Genomic DNA, 21140 nt, shown 5'->3' on the forward strand with positions numbered 1-21140 from the left:
AAATGTGCACAAAAGTCAAACACAACCGAAGCACACCTGGAAAAGGGTAAAACAAATATGTTTATTGTATTACTTTCAACTTCAGTGTCCCCAATTCTGATGAAGTTTAGATCTACAAAACATGTTTCTGCTATGCAGTCAAATGTGCAAAGCTATCCCAGCAACCTTTTCATCAGCTCTTTAAAATGATAAGCAGAACATTATCAAGCCGGATGAAATGACATCAAAAATGTACTCTCCATGTTATCACAACCAAATGAGCACAGAGGAACGCCAGTATAACCTGTTGCAATAAACAGGTAAGATGCAAATGATATGGCGTTCTTTTAGAAAAACCAGGAAAGTGGCGTGGCCCTTTCATGGAAGTAACACAAAAGATTGGGAATATCTCGGGAGTGTAAAATAAATTGGACCTAATCACTGCAGCGGATATAGTGTGCGAAAGATAGTATGATATACCTTGGCACAGATCAAGTCAGGGATGGGAACAGGATTGTGGCTACTAATGCAAACGTGCTAGAAGGTGCGCTTGTTTATTGCAGAAGATATGGAAAACGTTACATGTATATATCGGGCAAGGTCAAAGCATACACCCTGGCCACAATGTTATCTACCTGGCAACCCCCACGCCTCCACGTGCCTGAACGCAACACACAAAGGCGGAGCAGGTGGTTAAAAACGGATATGAGGAGAAAATGAAAAGGCAGCTAATCCAACGGTCTCTACTGTATATTGGTGTTAAAAGGGTGGTTTTTCTCGTTCCCAAACTTTAGCAAATATCGTCGAGCATTTGGAGTCAAGGTATCTCACTATTGGTTAAAAGAAGACAGTAGTAATAAGAACAGGTGTTTGGAAATCTTATCTCAAGCTATTCTGTCTTTGAAAAAAAGCGGCTTGTGTAAAATGGAACCTATTTGCTTTGTGTTTTATATACTGTTAATATGGTATGGTAAGGCAATGTTTATTTGTAAAGCGCCAGTACACAAGGCAAGTGTTTCAAAGCGCTCAGGGAGGGAGGGAACAAGGGGAAAAAGCAACAGTCATTCAGAGGCCTTGAATTTCTGAACGATACAAGTCTGCACAGGCAGAGTAGGTGCATATAATACAATTAACAGTGTAGATAACAGCAAATAGGTCTGACGACGGTTCTGCAGTTTTTCCCAGTGCATTGAGGCGCCACCGTGCAAGGAGGGAAGATATACGATCTGCAAGGCATGGTATGTTCAGATCGTGCAAGTGCACAGATGGTACAGGAGAGGGGAAGCAGGGGGCTGCCCATCATACATTTTCTTAAAAAATTGGGACGCAATGCTAGTTGCGTTCAACTAGCTGGTTAGGTCGTGCCATGTTAGGTTATATTATTGTCAGGATTCTGTCACTCCGTGGGCATAGCAGTTGGTCGCCAAGGAGATCTACGGGCTGGCGAGTACCATGGCGCCTTCACCAGCACCAGGGTCGGTGCGGCACCGCAATCCCTAGAATCCACGGAATGACAATTGTACATGCACACAATGACGTTACATGCTGCAGACCCAGCGGCCCGTGACGAAGAACAAAATGCACTGGAAACCTGTGCTCGGTGCTTGCCAAAGTAAGCCGTATTGTGTGCTTGACCTCGAGTCCGGCCCTCCTTTCTCTGCCCTCTTGTTTATTCGATGGCCTTGGCTCTGTGTATTGGATTGCCTTTTGTTTATTCCCTTCTAGCTTTGACGACTTGAATTGACTTCCTGACTCAAGCTTCCTCTAAGACCCGCTCTCTAATCTTCCCTTCTGGTTTTTGGTTAAATGGTCGTTATCCCCGTTTCTCCACCTGGCCTCTATCTGGACCTGTTTTGGGATTTGTAAAACTTTTTTTTACTCTCCCGAGTTCCTATTTTTTGCGATGGTTTCTTTGGGGGTGTCTTTGATTTTTCGTCTCTGGTGACCTAGTTTTGGATTCTGTCCCCATCCTTGGACTGTTTAGACTTTCCCTCTGCCCTCATTGTATTAGTTGTGCCCACATGCCGGCCAGGTTTGCTGCAATTTTGTTTTTACTTCTCCCTTTGGCAACTCGTCTGGGCGGTTTTCTGATCAATGGACACTTTTAGATATTCCTTCCGATCCACCTGTAATCCCACATACGAGTAGGTTCACCTGTCATATTTATCGATACAGGTAGGAAAAGGGAATTGGGGGGAGTTGTGTACAGTTTGTATCCTACTTACTGAACTGTGGGCGACGACCAATTATTATGCGTTTCTTTTTTGCAGCTTGGGAGTGAGAGTAGCACCATCTGGCTCCTCCCGCCTTTTCGCCTCAGCCACCCGACGACCCTGTGTGATATTTATCACAGATGTCTCACTCTCTGGAGGAAAGTCACCCTGTTTCAGGAGGTCTTAGATAGTGTTAGTTCTCTGGTATCTATTTGGGGGCTACATTGTCTGTGGGGCCTGACAATGTCACAGTTCGTTACGTCATTTCAAAACATCAAGAGCTTTTAAGCAGTCATAAAGCGACATGTAGCACCCACAAAACAAACACCCAATTAAAGAAATAATACACGGGAGAGGTGCTCAGTTCATGAAAAGGCCCATAACATTTGAAGCAGACCTGCAAATGTAAGCTGGGCGTCAGACTACACTTCTGTTTGGACCCAAGATCCCAAAGCTGCCTCTCTATTAACATGGCAAGGTCAAGTGGAGACGGGTAGATAAGGCTGAATTATGCAGATTAACTCACAGAAGAGCTCAGACTCCGCCAAAGAGGAATCTGGCCTCACCACACCACCCTCTCCATAAAGTTACTAGCAGCCCCAATAACTCCCAGACTGTCGGGTTCAGGGATATGCTAAGAGAGAAGCCACAAGCTAAAAAACCACCCCCAGTTAAAAGTGCCCGTAATTCCTACCAGTTTTCCTGTCTTTCCCACTTATTTTGTGCATGTGTGCAACAGACATGCTCACAATGACACACTGGTGTTACAGAACGTTTGAAGTCTGACCACACCTGGTCAGTGTATTTAATGGCAATGTTTTCTATAATTTGATAGCTGACTCAGAGTTAAGGCACCAGCCTGTCTCAACATGAACTTTAATAAACTAGCATTACACAAACTCTTAACCTTTTTAATGTCAAGGGTATCACGATTTCGCAATGTTACTGTACTAGTTTGAACACTCTATTCCCTTACTTTTTGTTTACCCGCAACATTCCCCTCTATATATATGTATATAGTCCATCAATGACAATGCCCGTTTGGCTCTGGCTTGGCAGCCCCAGTATTAACATTCTGAAGTTTGACATGGTGTAGAGCACAGAAATGCCAGAACAAAAAAGCTCCCAAACTTCAAGGACTGCCTGAGAACACACTTGAGCACCTAATGCATCCAAAATTGCATTGAATACTAAGACTCCAAATATGCCTTGGAGAAACAACCCAATGATCACAATACTTCACAGAATATCTGCCTTTTCCCTAGTGCAGAACTATGGCTAACAGAACGGACATGCAGCGATGCCATTACAAAACATTTTCCTGCTGCATCCCTGCTTTCCTTTGTTTGTAGAATCCATTTCCTGCTTTCCCATCCTCTTATCATACCCATGCTCATTTTTCATTCCTTCAGCAGACAAAGCCCTGGCTTCATGTGGCAAGAGCACAGTACCCCATTGCACGGTCAAGCCTTGGCACTCTAAAACTACTGGGTTATTACTTGGTGCATTTCAAAGGAATGTTACCATAACAAAACATGCGTTGGCTACTTGAAAGGTGGTTCGGCCTTTCATGTATTGAAATTATTTTAGCAGCGCCATGTTGAGGAGGCATTGTATAATTTGTTCATGACTACCTTGTTAGATTTAGAAATTGGTTGCATCATGCAGATTTGACTCAAGCAATCTTTCTGTTTTACTGTATGCTGAATCTTCAAACAATGAATAAAATAAATACCGAAGGGAAAATGAAAGGATGCATTTTGAAAAATATCCAGAACGTTCTGATGGGTAGATATCTGGGTTATCACATCAGCATTATCCGATGGAGAATTGTTCTTCACCCAAAATCTAATTTGGAGTCTATTCTCTGCATAATTGTTTTAAAAGCTACTTGGCACAAAATCCCTAACAGGTCCTGAGAGTACATCCACATTGTGCCCCAATCTGTCACAAATGGGTCAAGGGAGACAAAGACCTTGATATGACTGTTTAACATTTGAAAAAGGGAAGGCTAGGGACGTGGGAAACACAAGCCGCACTCTGTGCAGTGGCTGGCCAGCGATGGCGAGCATTGGTGTACCTGCCCTTCAGGTTCTCAAGTTCCCGGTGGTGCAGCATGCTCCTCATGTGTTCATCCATCTCCTAAGGATAGGAAAGAAAAACATAAGACAGGCAGGAAATCAAGGAACAGCTGCTCATCTCAAACACGAACAGGAAAGATCCGACAATTAGAACAACTAGGCTTTTGTTCAAGGAGCAGCTGTCATGCGGAGTGCTGCGTTTCCTTGTTATGAGGGCACCGACAGCTGTACAAGCCTTTCCTATCACAAATCAAGGCTAGAGCCAGGATACAAAAAAAGCAAAACTCTTAACGTACACAAAACGTTTTATATATGTAGAAACGAAGAAATTACTTCGAAATAGTTATACAAAACATCCAATTTCCGAGGCTGCATGAAAGGTAGATCTGCCTTACCCGCCTGTCCCACATATGCATGTGGTATCCATTGACTAGTTCCTACGGTGAAGCAGACGCCCCTGCAATAAGCGATGTATTCAAGGGTTTTTTATTTAGATGTATTGTGGTCCCTAGGACCAGCCCTCTCTTTCTGGTCTCCAGTGGCGTCTCCTCCATAACCCAGGTGTCTGTAAGCCCAGTCAGTGCTACTGAACGGTGAGCCCTAATGTCTAATGTCTGTCTTCAGCTAGACATGTCTCCCTAAAAGGCTGGCTATCTAAACTCACTCAGGGACTTCCAAACTAACCCTACTCTAGAAAGTTAGTGTTCTAATAGGAAATTGGGGTAGTGCCTTGCACTTGCTCAGTTGGCTTCAGGCTGGTTCACTTATGCCCACACTCACCTCGTTCCCTCTACTCTTACTGCCTCTCCCTCCAGCTCTACTCCTCCTCATATCAATTCGCCTCCCACTCCTCCTCATTACTCCCAGCCCTTCAGATAAGGGGTGTATCAGCCACTTTTACCCCATAAAAACAGGCAAATACTCCCAAAAAATAAAAATAGGGAGTACAAAGACTCCCAACAGAAAAAATAGGAAACTGGCACATAAAACCTTGCGCCCTTGCTTTCACCCACGCAGCTCCATGGATGTGTTTGGACCAGTAATGCAAGTAGTACCACAGGAAGAAAGTACTATTATTACTGCCTGATCAGAAGTAAACATGTACCTTTTAATGTGTGGGACTAACTAGGTGTAAAGAAAAAATTATTACAAAAACAGTTCCGTTTTCCAGGTAAGACCTTTTTACTCGCTTATAAAATACTCCCATTGGTAATTGGGCTTACATTTTTACTCTCTAATAAATAATTTTACTCCCAACTTAAAAAAATAGGGAGTAAAATACTCCCACTTCAAAATGTTATCTGGAGTACCGACTACTCCTACCCTGCAACACTACCACCCTCTTCTCTTTCTCGCCTACTACTCTCCTCCTCTTTCAGCAGGACTCTCCACTGCTTGTGGCTTTGCTGGGGTTGATGTCATTCTGCAATTAAGGAAAAGACACTGGCAAGTATCGGTGCGAGGAGGCAAGGCCGGAGTTAAGGGTCTGCCAACAGAAATACTGGCAGAACAAAGTAGATAAACAGGAATTGGATCTCTCCTTACAGGCTTTACCTTAAAAGGTAAGGCAAGTGCTGGGCCGAGGGGTCGTCAGCCCCTGCGGGCAAGACCAGGTTACTGGCCCTGTCGTACAAGCTTAAGGGTAAGCAAGTTGCTAGTGGCTAGGACGACATTTTGTTTAATTTTTTCTTGCCGATGGGAGATTCCCCATTGTGCAAAGATGGATCACAGCACTTTCTTTATGCGTGTGATTTGTCAGCATTTCATAAGTGCCACTTTGGATTTGCAGGCCAACTTACGTGAAGGACTGTAAAGACTGGTAGGGGGTGTCTGTACTTCTGCTCTCTATATGGTAGAGGAGAGGCACAGAAGACCCCAGCCAAGATTCTCTATTACGGTAGCAATGGACGAGCATTCAAGGCCTAGCTTCTCAGGAGGTGATGCAGGCTGGTCCTTAAGTACAGTTTAGTCCCCGAATCCCCACAAAGGAATGTCCACACACTGTATTACTGAAAACACAGTCTTTATATAATTAGTATTCAAAGGTATGTACACGATCACAATAACGCACTTTGTACTCGGATGTCAACAATGATAAATATATACAATTCTAAAGTGGTACCACCAAGGTTATCGAATCTCATTAAAGTGTATCAACTGTACGGTTAAAATGTCACACAGATCAATAACGAGGGCACCAGCAATAGAGATAGGCAGGAAAGTAAGATGGTTGAAACAATAGGCAGGATGCTGGCCCAGTTACCTGGACACAGCTGTGTGTGGAGATCCCCCCCTCACCTGGGCAACCTGTAAATAAAGCTATATAGCACAAGCCCAGTCCATGTACTGTTCAGTAGTCTTATTCCCTCCTATTAAGGTTTTACCCCCCCAATGTACCTGGTGGAGTAGAGTTCTCCGAAGATGCATCGACCGATCCTTCTTGAGTGACTCCCTTTAAAGCAGGAGCCATGGATCGTCGAGAGGCGTTGAGGAACTTGGCGTTCGGTGTCGGGGAATCGACACCCCTTCTTGAGTGCCCTCCCTTTAAGGCAGGAGTCATGGGTCGTCGAACGTCCGACGGCTAACAGGTTGAACTACGGCCGTGAAGTAGCAGCTTCAAGGAAGAGGCGTGCGGGGCACCTCGGTGACAATAGTTCTGAACCGCAAAGAGATGGTGAAGAACTGTGGCCCAGCAAGGGCGTCGAGTCATTGGCGTCTCTGTGGTCCTTAGGAGGCGGGAAACCTACTGGCAGATGCTCCTCGGCGCGTCGACGGTCGGGCCTTCTCCAGCGGGATAAAGCGGGCGACGATGCAGACGAGAGCGTCTGATGATCAAATGAAGTTCTTAGGCAAACGGGAGCACGGCGGCAGTCCCCATCTCGGGTCGGCAACCTGTCGAAGGTCTGTCTACCATGGAGCTTTGGCAAAGATCAGCTGGTGCACAATGGTCCCTCATAGTGCGGGAAGAGGGCGCCTTACCAGGTCCTCTCTGGGTCAGTCCTTGGAGACACGGCAGCTTTCAGATTGTGAAGGAGAGCAACAGCAATTCTTCTCGTCCAGCGGGGCTTCAAGGTCAAGCTTCTGTTACTCCAGTTACTCGTCATAGTGGACTTCAGCTTCTGAACACGATTCCTAGCAGTGAGAGGTCCCCAGATATACTGTTGATCTCCCATTCATTCCGCTGGGTCACACTCAAGCATCCAATCACGAATAAGGGCATTCATGCAGGCAGGCAGCCAATCAGGCACACAAGGTATTTAGGCCATTCACTTCTCTCCAGACACTCACAACAAGTTATATGTATTGGGACAAGTACCGAGCCATTCAACACTCCAAGCTGCATTCATACCGGTTTCGGGCAGGGCGGTCTCAGTCATTGTGTCAACCACCAGATACTAGACATCCACAACACAGAATGCATATTCGTCACACACTCTTCACCCAGGTCCCACCCACAGGAGGTACCCACAACATACATCACCGGGAAGGCTCCAGCTAGTCTGGCCGGGCCTTCACAACAACACCATATATGGCATTTCCATCCAACAGCCAGTCAGGGGGAAGGGACAACAGAGTCAGGGCTTCCCAGGACTTTGGGAAAACAAGGCAATAGGTAATAGAAGGCAAGAGGCCACAGGGGCCATCTTGTTTTCCATCAGGAATCAACTAATCCTAATGGCAGGGCCGGGGTATCCCCAAAATGGAGGATACTCCGCACACCTGTCAAATTCAGCATGGAGCTGCCACCAGCCCATACCCTGCTCTGTGGGCCACCCACAGGTGCCCAAAAACATACACTAGGGGCACAGGGTTGTACCCCCACCCATGGGTGCCATAAGATTACCCCACGGGTCCGTTAACCAAACCAAAAGAGAGCTGCACCGCCAGGAGTCCCACATGAACTCCTGCGCGGAAAACACGACACAACACACGATAAAAAGCAGTAAAGGACAAGGATACGGAGGCACTGTCCCTCCGATGCATTTCCAGCATCACAAGGACATGCTTCCCCAAACACTGAAACCCATGGTGGCTATTCCTTTTCTCAGTTCTCTCTATGTTTTGGCAGGATGTTGAATAGCTAAATATTTCTCACCAGCTTGGTCACTACATTTTTTAATGGTTAAGCCTTCTTTTTCATTGTAGACCAGAGTAGGTCATTTTTCACATATTTCATAATTGCCCGGTTTGCTCTGTCAGTCTTAAGTGGAGACATTGGTTTTGCAGAGTAGCAGAAGCTTTCTCGAAAAAGCTTCCATGTTCTGTTTTCAATGAGTTTTATTAAAGAACATTTTCATTGAAAAAACGTGCTTTGTTTATATTTGGGGAGGTTCCCTATTATTTACTCCTTATCCCTAAACTCCCCTAGCCCTTTTTATCCCTTTACCCCACGCCCCTCCTTAAATTTTCAATTTGTTTTCCATGAAAAAACTCACCGAAAAACAGCCCGGAGGCAAAATGATTGTATACCCCCTAAAACGTTTCTCACAAATTGGCAAAGATTTCTCGCCATGGTCAATGTGCCAAGACTCAACCCTGTAAGCTTCTGGGTATGGCTGCTTGTCTATTTGGCCAGTAAAAGGCTTTATGCGTTTTCTTATAAACCCAGCTACGGCATTTCCAGCTGCAACTGTTTTGCCCCTTAGCGCACACATGTGCAGCTCACACATGCAGATTCAACAAGATGTTTTGGATCCTTGTGCAAAAATATGGAGCCAGAACATCTAACATCATGAATTTCCGAAATAAGGTTCATACTGCTTAAAGATAAGGGCCTGTGTGACTCCAGGGGCAAGTACAATGTGTTAAGTCTTTGTTTTAACTGCAAGACATGGCAACACTAAGGCATTCTAAAGAACACATAAACCTTAAAGAGAAAACTCAGCTACTCTTAGTTTCCCCATCACATGTGGCAGTAACTGGCATGTTAAATCTGTGCTTGTAGAACAGACTATCAACATGACCCCTTCCAAAAGCAAGAATCAAAACGGAACTAGGGTATGTAATGCAAGGTCCCTCCTGCTAGGAATGATAACTAGTGAATGTTGTGAAAAGACCTACACTAAGGCGACTAATATATACATGCTCAATGAAGCAGGAGAGGTAGAAGAGAACACACCTCTGCCTCTTGTCTTTAGCAGAAAGCTTGCAACCATTCTTAGTGGAGTCCTTCACAGGCCAGGCTGTCTAAAGGAGCAACTGGCAGCTAAGAAACCATTCTGAAATGGTGAAGATGAAAGTCAAATGAAGGTTCATTCTCAGTGCTAGCCTGGTCCTCCATTTAATTACCTGAATGATGAGGAGACAGGTGTTTTATTAACCACTGTTAGCAATGTCTTGGTTTTGGGGGGTTCTTGCCATGGACCGCTCAAGAATTAACAAAACAGTGTATGACTAATACCTCAATAAAAAATATATCAATTTCACAATTTAGTTTACAATTTAAAAGACTTTGGTCTCTGCCCCTTCAGTGCCTAGTTTTCAAAGGGTTTCTAGACATAGATGAATGTGATGAACAAGGGAAGAAAAAAAAAGAAAAGGAAAAAGAAGAGGGTCTATGACTAAAAAGATTTCACGCAGAAAACAGAGGAAGAACATAGCCCCCTTCAGCCTATTCTCACTGAAGTAGGGTCCTACAACAGATTAAGTTCTCCTTGGAAGACAGAGCTACTGAAGCAAGTACATTGCGTTTGTTTGGAAAGCCTTCTGGTGGTGCAAATAAAATACAGTTAATGTTATTTGCAGTAGTGGCTCATGTATTCCAAGTCCATATCTCCCTTTCTGCCAAACGATTGGGTTGTCTGGGGCTTTTGCGCACCAAATCTTATTGAAACCGTAGACAAAACAGAGGCACATGCCTGGCTCTAACAATTCAGACATGCTCCTGCTTTGCCCACAAGTGCATGTCTACGCTTCTAGGCCCATTAACGGATAATTCCCAATTCTTAAATTAAAGGTACGGACCATAGTCACAGGGAGGAACGGAGAACAATCACCAGGGCAAGTAATTTGTACCTAATCCTCACCATCCCATCCTCCCACTCACTTTCATGATTGGGAGATTACCCAAGCACAACCACATGGAAGGAAAGTGAGAGTAACAAATCTATTCAAAAGACTGTCCAGACTGCACATCAGCCTTCAAACTGGAACTTCCAGAAGGCATGAATGGAGGCCCACATGAAAGCCCCACTTATTAATTATTCTGAGACTGCAGGCATTTGGAAAGCCACCAAACCTGCTCTGGTCCCCACCAGGATGAGCGTTAAAACCCTGTGGACATGGAGGAATTTTGATGACATAGCACTCGCACGATGCAAGAAACGATCCACCGGGCAACAGTAGCCTTGGTGCTCATGCACCTGAAGATGGACAGGCTAAGTAGAAGCACACATTATAGAGTACAATTCAAGAACCCTGTGCACATCCAAGTTATTGAATAGTCTACCTCCTTCCAAGTAAGTGCTCTGAAGAAACATTGGTGAGAATATTTTCTGGTAAACATTAAGACTGAATTAGCCTTGGGCACAAGGAAGAGGGAGTGTTGAAAACCACCTGGTCTTTATTATACACTACATAACACCCCACTGCTCAACGAGCCCGAAGTGTTCTGATTGCACAAGCAAATCTGACAGCCACCCTAAAGGCAGTCCTCCAAGAGACTCACTTAAAATGAAGAGTGGCCATCAGCATACAATCAAAAACATTTAATTCCAACCCAGGGTATGTTTTTAAGTGGGCTCTCAGAAAATGGGATAACAATAGAGTACTTGGATTTGAGAAAGGTTTCAAAGTCAGAGACACAACTCCAGTAGGACATTACCTTGTTAGAAGGTGTGCCCAGGCTTGTGACAAAGGGCGGAATATGGTCAATGGAATATTAATCTAGAGAGGCATGGAAGAGTGCTACTGTATTTGTTGTGCACAGGGTCATTCATGAGCTGCCTGTAAGATTTAAAAGATCCTGTTGGAAGCCATAGAGAACCATGGGTCAGCTCCGCAGGAATCAGAGAACTAAGCTCACTGAGGGAGGTGTGTAGAAATGGATCGCCCTGGTTGATCCTGCTTGAATTAAATTATGCTAAGGGAGATCCTAAGGTAGATAATGCCCACACAACAAAACATTTTGGGCCAGATCCAGACCATCTAAATAAGGAACATGTTGTCACTTACCTTAAACTTGTGAATGACCCTTGAAATTAGAGGGAGGGGCAAATGCACATGCAGACAAACATCCCAGTTTGAAGATGAGGGCATTGCCTAAAGGCCATTTCTGATTGTTGTTTGCACAAGGCACAAAGAGATTCAAAGATTGCTGCTCATCCATGTTTCTGGCACATGTCCAACAACTCAATGGGTCTGCTCAGCAGTTAAGGTATCCAGCAATAAGAGTGGCCATAAGGATAATCCAAAAAACAAAAAATGTGCAACACCTTTCTTATACATAGGCCATGCAATGTCAGATGAAATGAGTGCCCTTTGATCATTAAGACTGGCAGGTAGTCTTGCAAGGTTAGCAGAATGGCATTCTGGGCCATCATGTTGATATGCAAGGAATGGCCTGTAGTGCTGTGGCAGGCCAATATTATTCTGAGGAATTAGTGCTGTTGAATACCTTATGCCCAAAGAGGTCTAAGGCACGTGTCAGCAAAAAGGTGGTCTTCCTTCTTGCAGCTGTGGCTATGTGGTGGAAGGTTCCTTCCAAACACATTTAAGGATACTTGTTTTGCATTAGCCAGATGCGAATGGCAGCATTCCTATCAATGTCTAGGTATATTCTTGGCAAGTTCACCTATATCCTGATACAATCAGATTTTGAGAATGCAAGTGTAACATATGCTCTCAGAAATTTACAGCCAAAGGAAGCAGATGTGTTTTATTAAAGTTTTACCCAACTGGTGTGGCTGAAACTAACAGGGTCCCTATGGCTCCCTTCAATATAGACCAGGACGTACCCAAGGTCCCATTGGGGCAGCCTGGGTTGCTGGTGCTCCTGACGGCTCTGGGGCTTCCACTTGGTTGGGGCGTCCGGCCGCACGTTGCCAAACACAAGATGGCAGCTGCCCTTGACACAGCGCCCATCCCAAGACGGTGGAACTTCAGCTTCTGGTTTTCCATATCAAGACACTTATTTCTTCCCGGCTCAAGACCCAGTAAGTGTAAATTATTGCGCCCTCCCCACCCCCTGTTTTCCTCTTGAACCTTTCTTCTTGATCCTTCTGTCTCAAGTTATTTAGCTTTGTTGCATGTTCTCTGTGCCCATTCCTGCTGCCTTGACGTCTGCATTCAAGCTCCCCTTAACTCCTACAAAAAAAGCTTATTGTACATAAGTTCGAATTTCGGTTGTATGAAAATTTCGTAACGCCGGAAATGTTGAACAAATACACCATACGGTACCATTATAGAGAACAAGGGGTGCAAGGGTTTCCCCCGCATCCCTGTTCGCTATAATGGCATTGGGGTTTCGGGGGTGGCCTCAACTCCCTGTACAATAAAGTAAAAAAAAAAAAAAAAACTGTGGCACCAGTTCCCAACCACGTAAGTGAAGGGAGGGGAACTGGTGTTGCAGGGAGACAGGGGAGTTGGTGGCACACAACGAGGTGTGCTGGCAAATGGTAAGTAGGGGGGAGGGTAGGGGAGCCAGTAAGGGGATGGGGAGGAAATCATTTGTGATTACACTGCTGCATGCTTTTCAAACTCAACATTTTTCGAATTTGCGCCGTGGTGAAATCACAAACATCAGTTGGAAAAGGCCTCACTATCCCAGTCAAGATGTCCAAAGCAAAAACATCCTGTGTCTGAAATACTATTCTGGCCCTCACACTCTAAAATTTAACTAAAGTGAAAAGGGAAGGTCTTTGCCTTGAAAAGTCTACAAATGTTCAGAAAGGAAAGGTTCCAGATGGATAAAGTTCACAGTTCCAGATAATGACTCCCTTCCCCTGGATTTCTCTTCACTGTACTTTAAACTTTTAAGGATATGAGTTTTCCTTGGGCTTCCTTTGGTCAGCAAAACAACTTGTATCGAAAACAACTTGGCTGTTAGTCTTAATTCTGGTCGGATACCTGCTATACTCTCCTGCCAGGTTCCTCCTCCTCTTTAGTATAATTTCTACAAAGTCTTTGGTTATACCTGATGTATCTTCATCAGGACTCCCTCATGTGATTTACTTTACACACTTTTGACTTTGCCTGGTATACTCTCCTCCCCGGGCGTTCTCATAGGCTTCATTCGATATACTTGCAAATTGGAATCAACCTGGTATACTCTCCTGACAGGACTTTCGCATATGTTTTACTGGGCGCACTTGCACACTTGATAATATTTTGCACTAATTTGGTTATGTCTCTCTAGGAAATATTGAGTCTCTCATTCTCTCTCATATTCTTAATTTATTCTTATTTGCCTTTGGTAGGGTTATCTACATGCCCCAGTGTCTCAGCTTCCCTTCAGCAGACTCTCTCTGTGGCGTGCATCTGTTATCCTGATGTAAACATGCAGCAACACCTCGGCATCCCATTTCTTCTTTCTGGGCTCACTGCCTTTGCTTTTGGCTCCAGCATCTCTTGCGGCTCCCGCCTGCCTGCTCTGAGTTTCTCTGTGCTCGAGCAGTGTGGAGGCTGCTTTTCGGTGCTTGTGTATTCCAGGAAGTCTTCCCTTCTTTTCCTCTGGTGGTGTCCTTGCAGCGGACTGGCGCCTGCAGTCTGCTCTCCTCTGCCTCCTCTGTGAGCCGGTTGTGTCCAAAGGCTCCTCAACATCACACCGGTCGGTACCGAGACGATGAGATTCTACCAGCCAGCATCTCCATTCTGTTGGCTGGCTCTACAGTTTAAATGTTCCGGCATCAAATATGCGCTAGCAAGCACTAGATCACAGCTTGTGCTTCTGGCCTCTATTAATCTTCAATATTCTGCTCTGCCTCCTCGTCCCAGTACTTGTACATCCATGGAAAGAGAGGTCAGTTCTTGATGACTGGTATACAGAGTATCCATAGAAGAAAAAAGGGGATACCAAATCTTATCCGATGATGATGTGTCACTCCCCTGAGGGTTGCCTCCCCCCATGTGATCCATCCTCTTATAGCCGCACCCAGGGTCAGGGAGTGGCTGTCGCCCCTTGGCCATATGCGGAGAGGTCACCGCTGGGAAAGGAGTGACGACATCATCAAATTCATCACACCACTCTTCCATCTCTTCACTCCCTCCTTCCCTTCCTTCCTTCCTTCCTTCCTTCCTTCCTTCCTTCCTTCCTTCCTTCCTTCCTTCCTTCCTTCCTTTATTAATTCTCTCCTCTGCCCATATTTCCCACACTATCTGTTCCACTTCTCTCTAACTGAACTTCTACCCATTCTTTGCTCTGACACCCCATTTACCACAAGGAACTTCCACATGTCATTCGGCTCACCTCTCTGCATTATTAAACCTCTCCCTTCGTGGCATCTTCCCAGCCCATTACAAAAACAGCCACATTCCAACCTCTCCTAAAGAAACCAAATGTTAACCCAAACAACCCCTCATTAAACAGCCTTTCTCTTTCCTTCCCTACCATCCTACAATCCTCGAAAACTGCAGCATGGCCTCTTCCAGAGCTACCACACCACCTGTCCTGACGCTGCGGTAAAGTACCTGATCAATACTATTGTTATATTGCTCTAGGTTGCCTTATTCCCCCTTTTTCACTTAGAATAAGCATAATAGCGCTTCTTGCTGCAGCGTCAATAAGCCACACCAACTCACATGCTCCCTGGTCGGCTTGTTTTCGTTCTTTGCTACATGGTTAAAGATGTGCACATAAACAAGTTACTGCAATCCCTTTTTGTGCAACTTCAAGTACAAAACGCAAGGGTCTTTACCTTTTTTGAGCTGTAGACGATATGGCACAAGATGCATTTTCGTTCTAGAACCATACTGGCCAAATGTGAAAAGTTCACGCCATAACAGCGATGATGAAATCAGCCCCAGAGACTTGGGTTCATATCACCCATTTCCTACAGAAAACAAAGAAACTGGCGTTAGCAAGAATACATGTTGCATAATGAAGCTTAATTTCGTGTCCATACATATTGATTCCAAACATGTGCTAGCATTCATAACAAGAAATGTAATCCCCTCTAATCTGCAGTCTATCCTAACCACATCTTTCTTTGGGCACATGTGCCATTTTTAGAACTTCTAGTCTGCCTTTCACAGATGAGGAGACACGATGTTCAGAAGAGAGGTACAACAGTTGAAAAAAACACTTAAATGTACTAAATATGTACAACCAAAAAGAAGTTAAATAAAATGTAACTGATACAAAAAATGGCAGTCAATAATAATGACTTTTGTAAAGTGAAAATGTTTTTGATGCCAATCATTGTCATAATTTGCTAAGGAACTGACAGTTTACCTATATATGCTAAAGTACCAGCATCAGTGCTTTTTCAGAGTACAGTAATTCAATTCAAAGGATTGGGAGGTTGTGTGACAAAGTGTCTATTCAGTGATGATCCACACAATTCCAGGAGCAAATATTAATACTTTGCAAGCCACTGGAGCAGAGCGCCAAATTTAAAAAGGATTTGGTCACAATTTGCAGCAGTAAAAACCGTCTACTGCTAAAAGAAATCACATTATTTGAATTTGTAAAAGGAAATATTTTAGATACCAAGAAGCTCGCAATTGCCACATCTTGTTTTCAAAAATATATATAAAATCAGCAGCTTAGAATGGGCCCACAATTCCAAATGCTCAACCCAAGGACAACTTCAACAAAATTACAAAGACAGAATTTAAAAAAGCAATCCGGACCCTTATGTCAGCAAACAATGCAATGCAGGCTGCTTTCTTTTCAGCCTATGCGAGTAAGAGACCCATGCAGTCTTGTTGAAAGCTAGGAGACAAAAATATAGATTTAGTCTAATTACGGTATCATTGCTGAAAAGTCCCTTCCTTTGCTTTAAAAAAAACAAAAAAAAACTGCATAAGTCTATACATCTGAATCAAACTACAACAGTTGATGTGGCATGATTGTTATGCTATGGTAGGCTACAGTATGCTATATACATCTAGTACATTTAGGCCTTAGATCCTCCATTTTGGCTTTCCCTAAGGCCTCCTGCTGCACTCAGCCCTGCCTTGAGCAGATTAGACCAAGGCCCAGTGACAGCCAAAGAGACATATCAGACCACCTCTTCCATTTGCTCTCTACAAGTTTATAGCATTAGCACCGTATATGGTACTAAAACAGTAGTATTTTGTGCAAATGCTGCTTATCCATATTACAACACAATGTACTCAGCCGATGTAACCGCAAGGCTTCTTCACAAGGTCGCAAGTCAGATGCTGTCAGTTATTACAAATGTCTGCAACGTCACCCCAAGTGCGACAGTTTTCTGAAGCCCAACTAAGGGCTTCACAAAACCATACATGTGAGGCCGTATATAAGCTCCACTCTTAGTATAAGGCTGTACCACCTGAGAATGAGGTAGCATGGACAGAGCAGCAAGGCTTACTTTAGGAGGGAGGTAGAGAGCTGTAGCTTGGTACAAAGAAATTGTAGCATACATATAGTCCAAAGAAACACTATGGGCCTCATTAAGAGTCCGGTGATAGCCATGCCGGAAAAACAGACAGGCTGCCGCCGGACTCATCGTGAATTACCACCTCCGTGATTGCCAGAATCACCTGGGCATTACAACCCTGGTGACCCGGTAATTCCGGAGGCGTAATTCCGTTAATCCCCATTCCCATAGGACTCCATGAGGATGGGGACAATGGAAACACTGGTTCCGTCTATGACGGAGCCGGTGTTTCCATTTCTGTCTGCAGGCGGGTGGCGTTACTCTCGCCAGGTCAGACCTGGCAGGGGTGACACCTCCCGCCTGCAGAACTCATAATCTGCAGATCAGGAAACAACAGTGGTGACAGGTTTAGTGCCATTGTTGTTTCCGGATTGGCAGGCTTGTAATGAGGCCCTATGTGTTGTAAAAATAAAAGCTTTATTTAAATACAAGTAGGGGAGATGAATCTTGGGTAAATAAGTACAATAACATTATATATAAACACAATTATAAAACCAATTTACCTTGAACGTGTTCTGCCATTCTGAAAAGTATATGTAAGGTTATTTTACTCAGCTGTGAATTGGTTATGCCTCTTTCCCAAAAGTAATGCTGATGGCTTCACTTAACTATTTCTTTCAGAATAGAAGTGTATAGGTTTACCAACTGGGTCTTCCTTCCCCTGACCTGCTGTATAGCCTGTCTAGAATATGTCTGCCTTGGGTTTTACTTACCTTTGTCTTCCTTGTGCTACCCTAAACGAAGTTCAAGACTTACTGCTTACCTTAGTCTGTGTTCCACTGATCTGAAAAGCAACTGTAATTTTATATTACACCAAAAGGTCTTACTCACCTAGTTTAACTGTGTGTTATCCTTAATGTAGTTATAGGTTTATACGGTTTCTTGATTCTGTGTTCCACTATTCAGAAAAGTATCCTGATAACAGGGTTAGTTTAATAAGTGATTCCTTAACTGACAGTGTCTACTACCCTTGACTTACTGTAAAGTAATCTAAATGTATTTGTGATTTTACTCCACATGAATAGGTGTGTCCCATACTAAATGTGTTTGATAAGGTCTGACCTCCGTGGAAACTGTTAGTTTTCTGAACAGGATCTATGCTTTGGTCTGTGTACTTTAAAGTATTGCGTTGTGTTTTTATAATTGTGTTTATAAATGTGTACTTATTTTCCCAAGATTCCTCTTGGCCTACTTGTATTTAAATAAAACCTTTATTTTTACAATGCATAGTGTTTCAGTGTTTCTTTGGACCATAAGTATGCTACAATATCTTTGTACCGAGCTACAGCCCTTTCTCCCACCTAAGATAATCCTGGCTGCTCAGTCTACGCTAACATACACTCAGGTGGTACAGCCTTATACTAAGAGTGAAGTTTTGTACTGTCTCAGTTGTATGGATTTACGAAGTCCATGGTTGGACTTCAGAAAAACTGTCCTAGAAATATCACTTTTAAACACTTGCTGCATTTACCAGGCAAAAAGGCCCAAACCTTACAAGTCCTTCCTTATTGTTGGAGCATGAGTGTTCTCAGTGGCAGGAGGGGGTCACTAATCTCTAGTGGCCAACAGACAGGTCAGGATAGGCACAGATGTAAGAAAAGTCAGAGTACCCGAGGAAAGCTTTTCAAACAAATAAGTATTTTACTTTAGAGTGGTACAAAGGTTACAGGGACTTCAGAAAAGTCACCCTAGAGGGATTCCAGCAATAGGCCTGGGTGAACTGGACGAGAGGACTCCTAATTACATGAATCATCCCCAAAGCTTCACAGGAATCACACAATGCTTAAAAGGTAAGTAATACCCCAGCCAACACAGTACCTCAGCACAGAAGAGTTTGCAGCAGAACGTCTTCAGGATCGGCAGCCAAAAACTTGGTTGATGATTTTCTTGTCGTTAAGACTGAAGGCTGGACGCTGGAAGGGGATTTGCAGCAGGGATCAACAGGCAAGACTCCAGGCAAGGGTTTCCTCACAGCTGGATGCGGTTCTGTGGTTTTGGCGCCCTTTTTAGGAGCCGGGAGAAAACTGAATACCGTGGGTCTGATTCTAGACGCTAATCTGGCCTAGCACCCTTATGAGGGGACTTCAAGGATTCAAAATCTGAAGGTCCAGAAGGATGCCACCAAAGTTTCAGCGCAATTCGGTATTTTCAAGACTTTGCACTGCTAAATGGCTCGAGGTTCCAGGGCATTGGGGTATTGCACCCCGCAAGGTCGCAGCACGCCATGGGATGGCTCAAAATGCAGGATCACACCAGTCGCTGGGTAGGAGTAATTGCGTTCAGGACCCCCAGGTCGATTGGAAGGAAGGGTTAAACAGCAGGCTCTCTGGTCGCTGGACATTGCTACAGCCGTCGTTTCTTCATCTTTCAGCTCCAGTGGTTGACTTTTCAGCAGGTTCAGAGTATTTATCAGGAACTACAGCACAACTTCTTCAGTCTTGCCCTGCATTTTACAGAAAGGGGTGGTCTGGCTGTCTAATCAGGCAAGCTAGCCCCCCCCCCCATTGAGACTGGGCTCCTTTTCGGGCAAGGTGAAAGACAAAGGTTCTGCCGACTTCTCCCTCGCTTCCTGCCTTCTCAGACACTCTGGAGCCTCGGCTGGGAATACAAAGGATTCCTGCTGAAGACAAAACTTCCACTGAGTTTGTTCCTGCCTAGAATTGCAGGGGAAGACCTCAGAAAAGACAAGCAATCCAGAAATGGCAGAAGAAGAAGGGGCCCACCCTTTTAGAAAAAGTGGTGGTCCTTCTGTACATTATTGAGGCTGAATTAACAGCCTGCAGGTAACCAGACTAAAATGTCACTAAGGTAAAACCACTGCCACCAGCCATTCAAGTAAACTTTCAATTGTAACAAAAGTGCAACAGGTAAGTAAGCAAGGGGATACATTGAATGCCCCCAGCGCTCCACATATGGTGGGGTGTGCTGACTCACAATGTAAAATGTAAAGGGGGATGAAAATCCCCATTTAGCCCTAGGGAAGAGTACATTAAAGAGAAATCAAAAGGGGCAACCCAGCCTAAGCTCAAAGGTTACAGGAAACTATAACTCCAAACACACACTAGGGGGAGACATACAGAGGTCACCCATAAAAAAAAGAGTAAAAGACTAGTTGAGTGGGGAAAAAGAATCCCACTCACCTTGGTACAAGGTAAAATAATTAAAGTCCAAGCAAAAAAGTTATGGGGTTGACACAGGTCAGGAAGATTCGTCACAAATATGAACATCTTACCCAACACCTACCATTATGAAATTGCTATAAATTATTAGCGATATGCTTATGACATGCTATATAAGATGAGCTCTGGAGCCACACTGCCAGAACTCCGTCTGACAACTGCCTGCCACTTGTCATTCTGTATTTTCCTGATTGCCAGCTTTCTGCGTATGCTGTTTATTTATATCTAATACAAGTAGCTTGGTTTACCCATCAGTCTGGTGTCTAGTCTCCTTATTGCTGCAGGTTGAGGCCAAGGGGGCCCTAGGGAGGGGTCTGCTTTGGCCACCACACGGGCAAAAAAAATGTTCACTACCAGAAACCTTGACTTTATCCTCATCAAAGTCATCTTGCATTTCTCACCAGTCTTACAACAGAAATATTTGCCACCTGGCACCATACATCCAAACACAGAGTTCTATTAGCAATACTGTACTCAACCCAGAGGCCTTCCACAGTTTTCATAAGAAATCCATCATAATCTATCATTTAGCCTTTTCTCAAAAAAACCCATCATTGATACTCGGGATAGAGCACGTGCGTACATACCTGGAAAAGAGATTTCCAGGTAAAAACTGAAAAATGAAAAATTAGGTCTATATATGGTCATCATTTGTATACTTGGAGCCTGTGTCCGCTAGCCCCAAGTCTGTTTCAGTGTGATATGTAAAACCCTTTTGTTTGCTTGTTCCAAAAGAAAAGGCAACGGGAATCATTATTGGTGTGGTGACAAGCGACTGATGAACTGCAGCAATTCAGGTATGTTTTATTATGTATATTAATACACTTGTGAGCTAGTTTGTCCTGGTACTAGTTACCCTGGTTTCTTTTGCATTTATTGCTTAAGCCAAAAACAATACTGGATTTAAACCAGTTGGGTGCGGCCTGGCCCACACAATTGAAGAGGCTTCCTTAAATACCATACAACACAGTAATTACAAATCTCAGAATTAGGAATGATCACTGGTCTAGTCCAATACCCAAACTTGTATACAGAACCAGACACCAAGGGGTTGTACAACCTGCACAAACAAAAGGTGGAATACATTATAAAACCCTCATGCCCCAAAGATTAAAAGGGAGGAAT

At 44.2% G+C, this 21140-nt stretch overlaps 1 protein-coding gene across 2 annotated transcripts in view; it reads right to left on the minus strand.

Annotated features, from left to right (window-relative positions):
- ZNF106 (zinc finger protein 106) overlaps nucleotides 1–21140 on the minus strand; it is a 693205-nt gene that overhangs the window by 565300 nt on the left and 106765 nt on the right. For both annotated transcript variants that reach the window (XM_069638825.1, XM_069638826.1), the window contains 2 exons: nucleotides 15127–15261; nucleotides 4273–4334 (listed from right to left, as the gene is read on the minus strand). In XM_069638825.1, coding sequence (XP_069494926.1) covers nucleotides 4273–4334; nucleotides 15127–15180 — 116 coding nt within the window. In that variant the 5' untranslated portion in view covers nucleotides 15181–15261. The remainder of the gene's footprint in view (nucleotides 1–4272; nucleotides 4335–15126; nucleotides 15262–21140) is intronic.

This window comes from Ambystoma mexicanum, chromosome 14 (genome assembly GCF_040938575.1).
Source record: "Ambystoma mexicanum isolate Mex_15411 chromosome 14, UKY_AmexF1_1, whole genome shotgun sequence".
Taxonomy (NCBI): Eukaryota; Metazoa; Chordata; class Amphibia; order Caudata; family Ambystomatidae; genus Ambystoma; species Ambystoma mexicanum.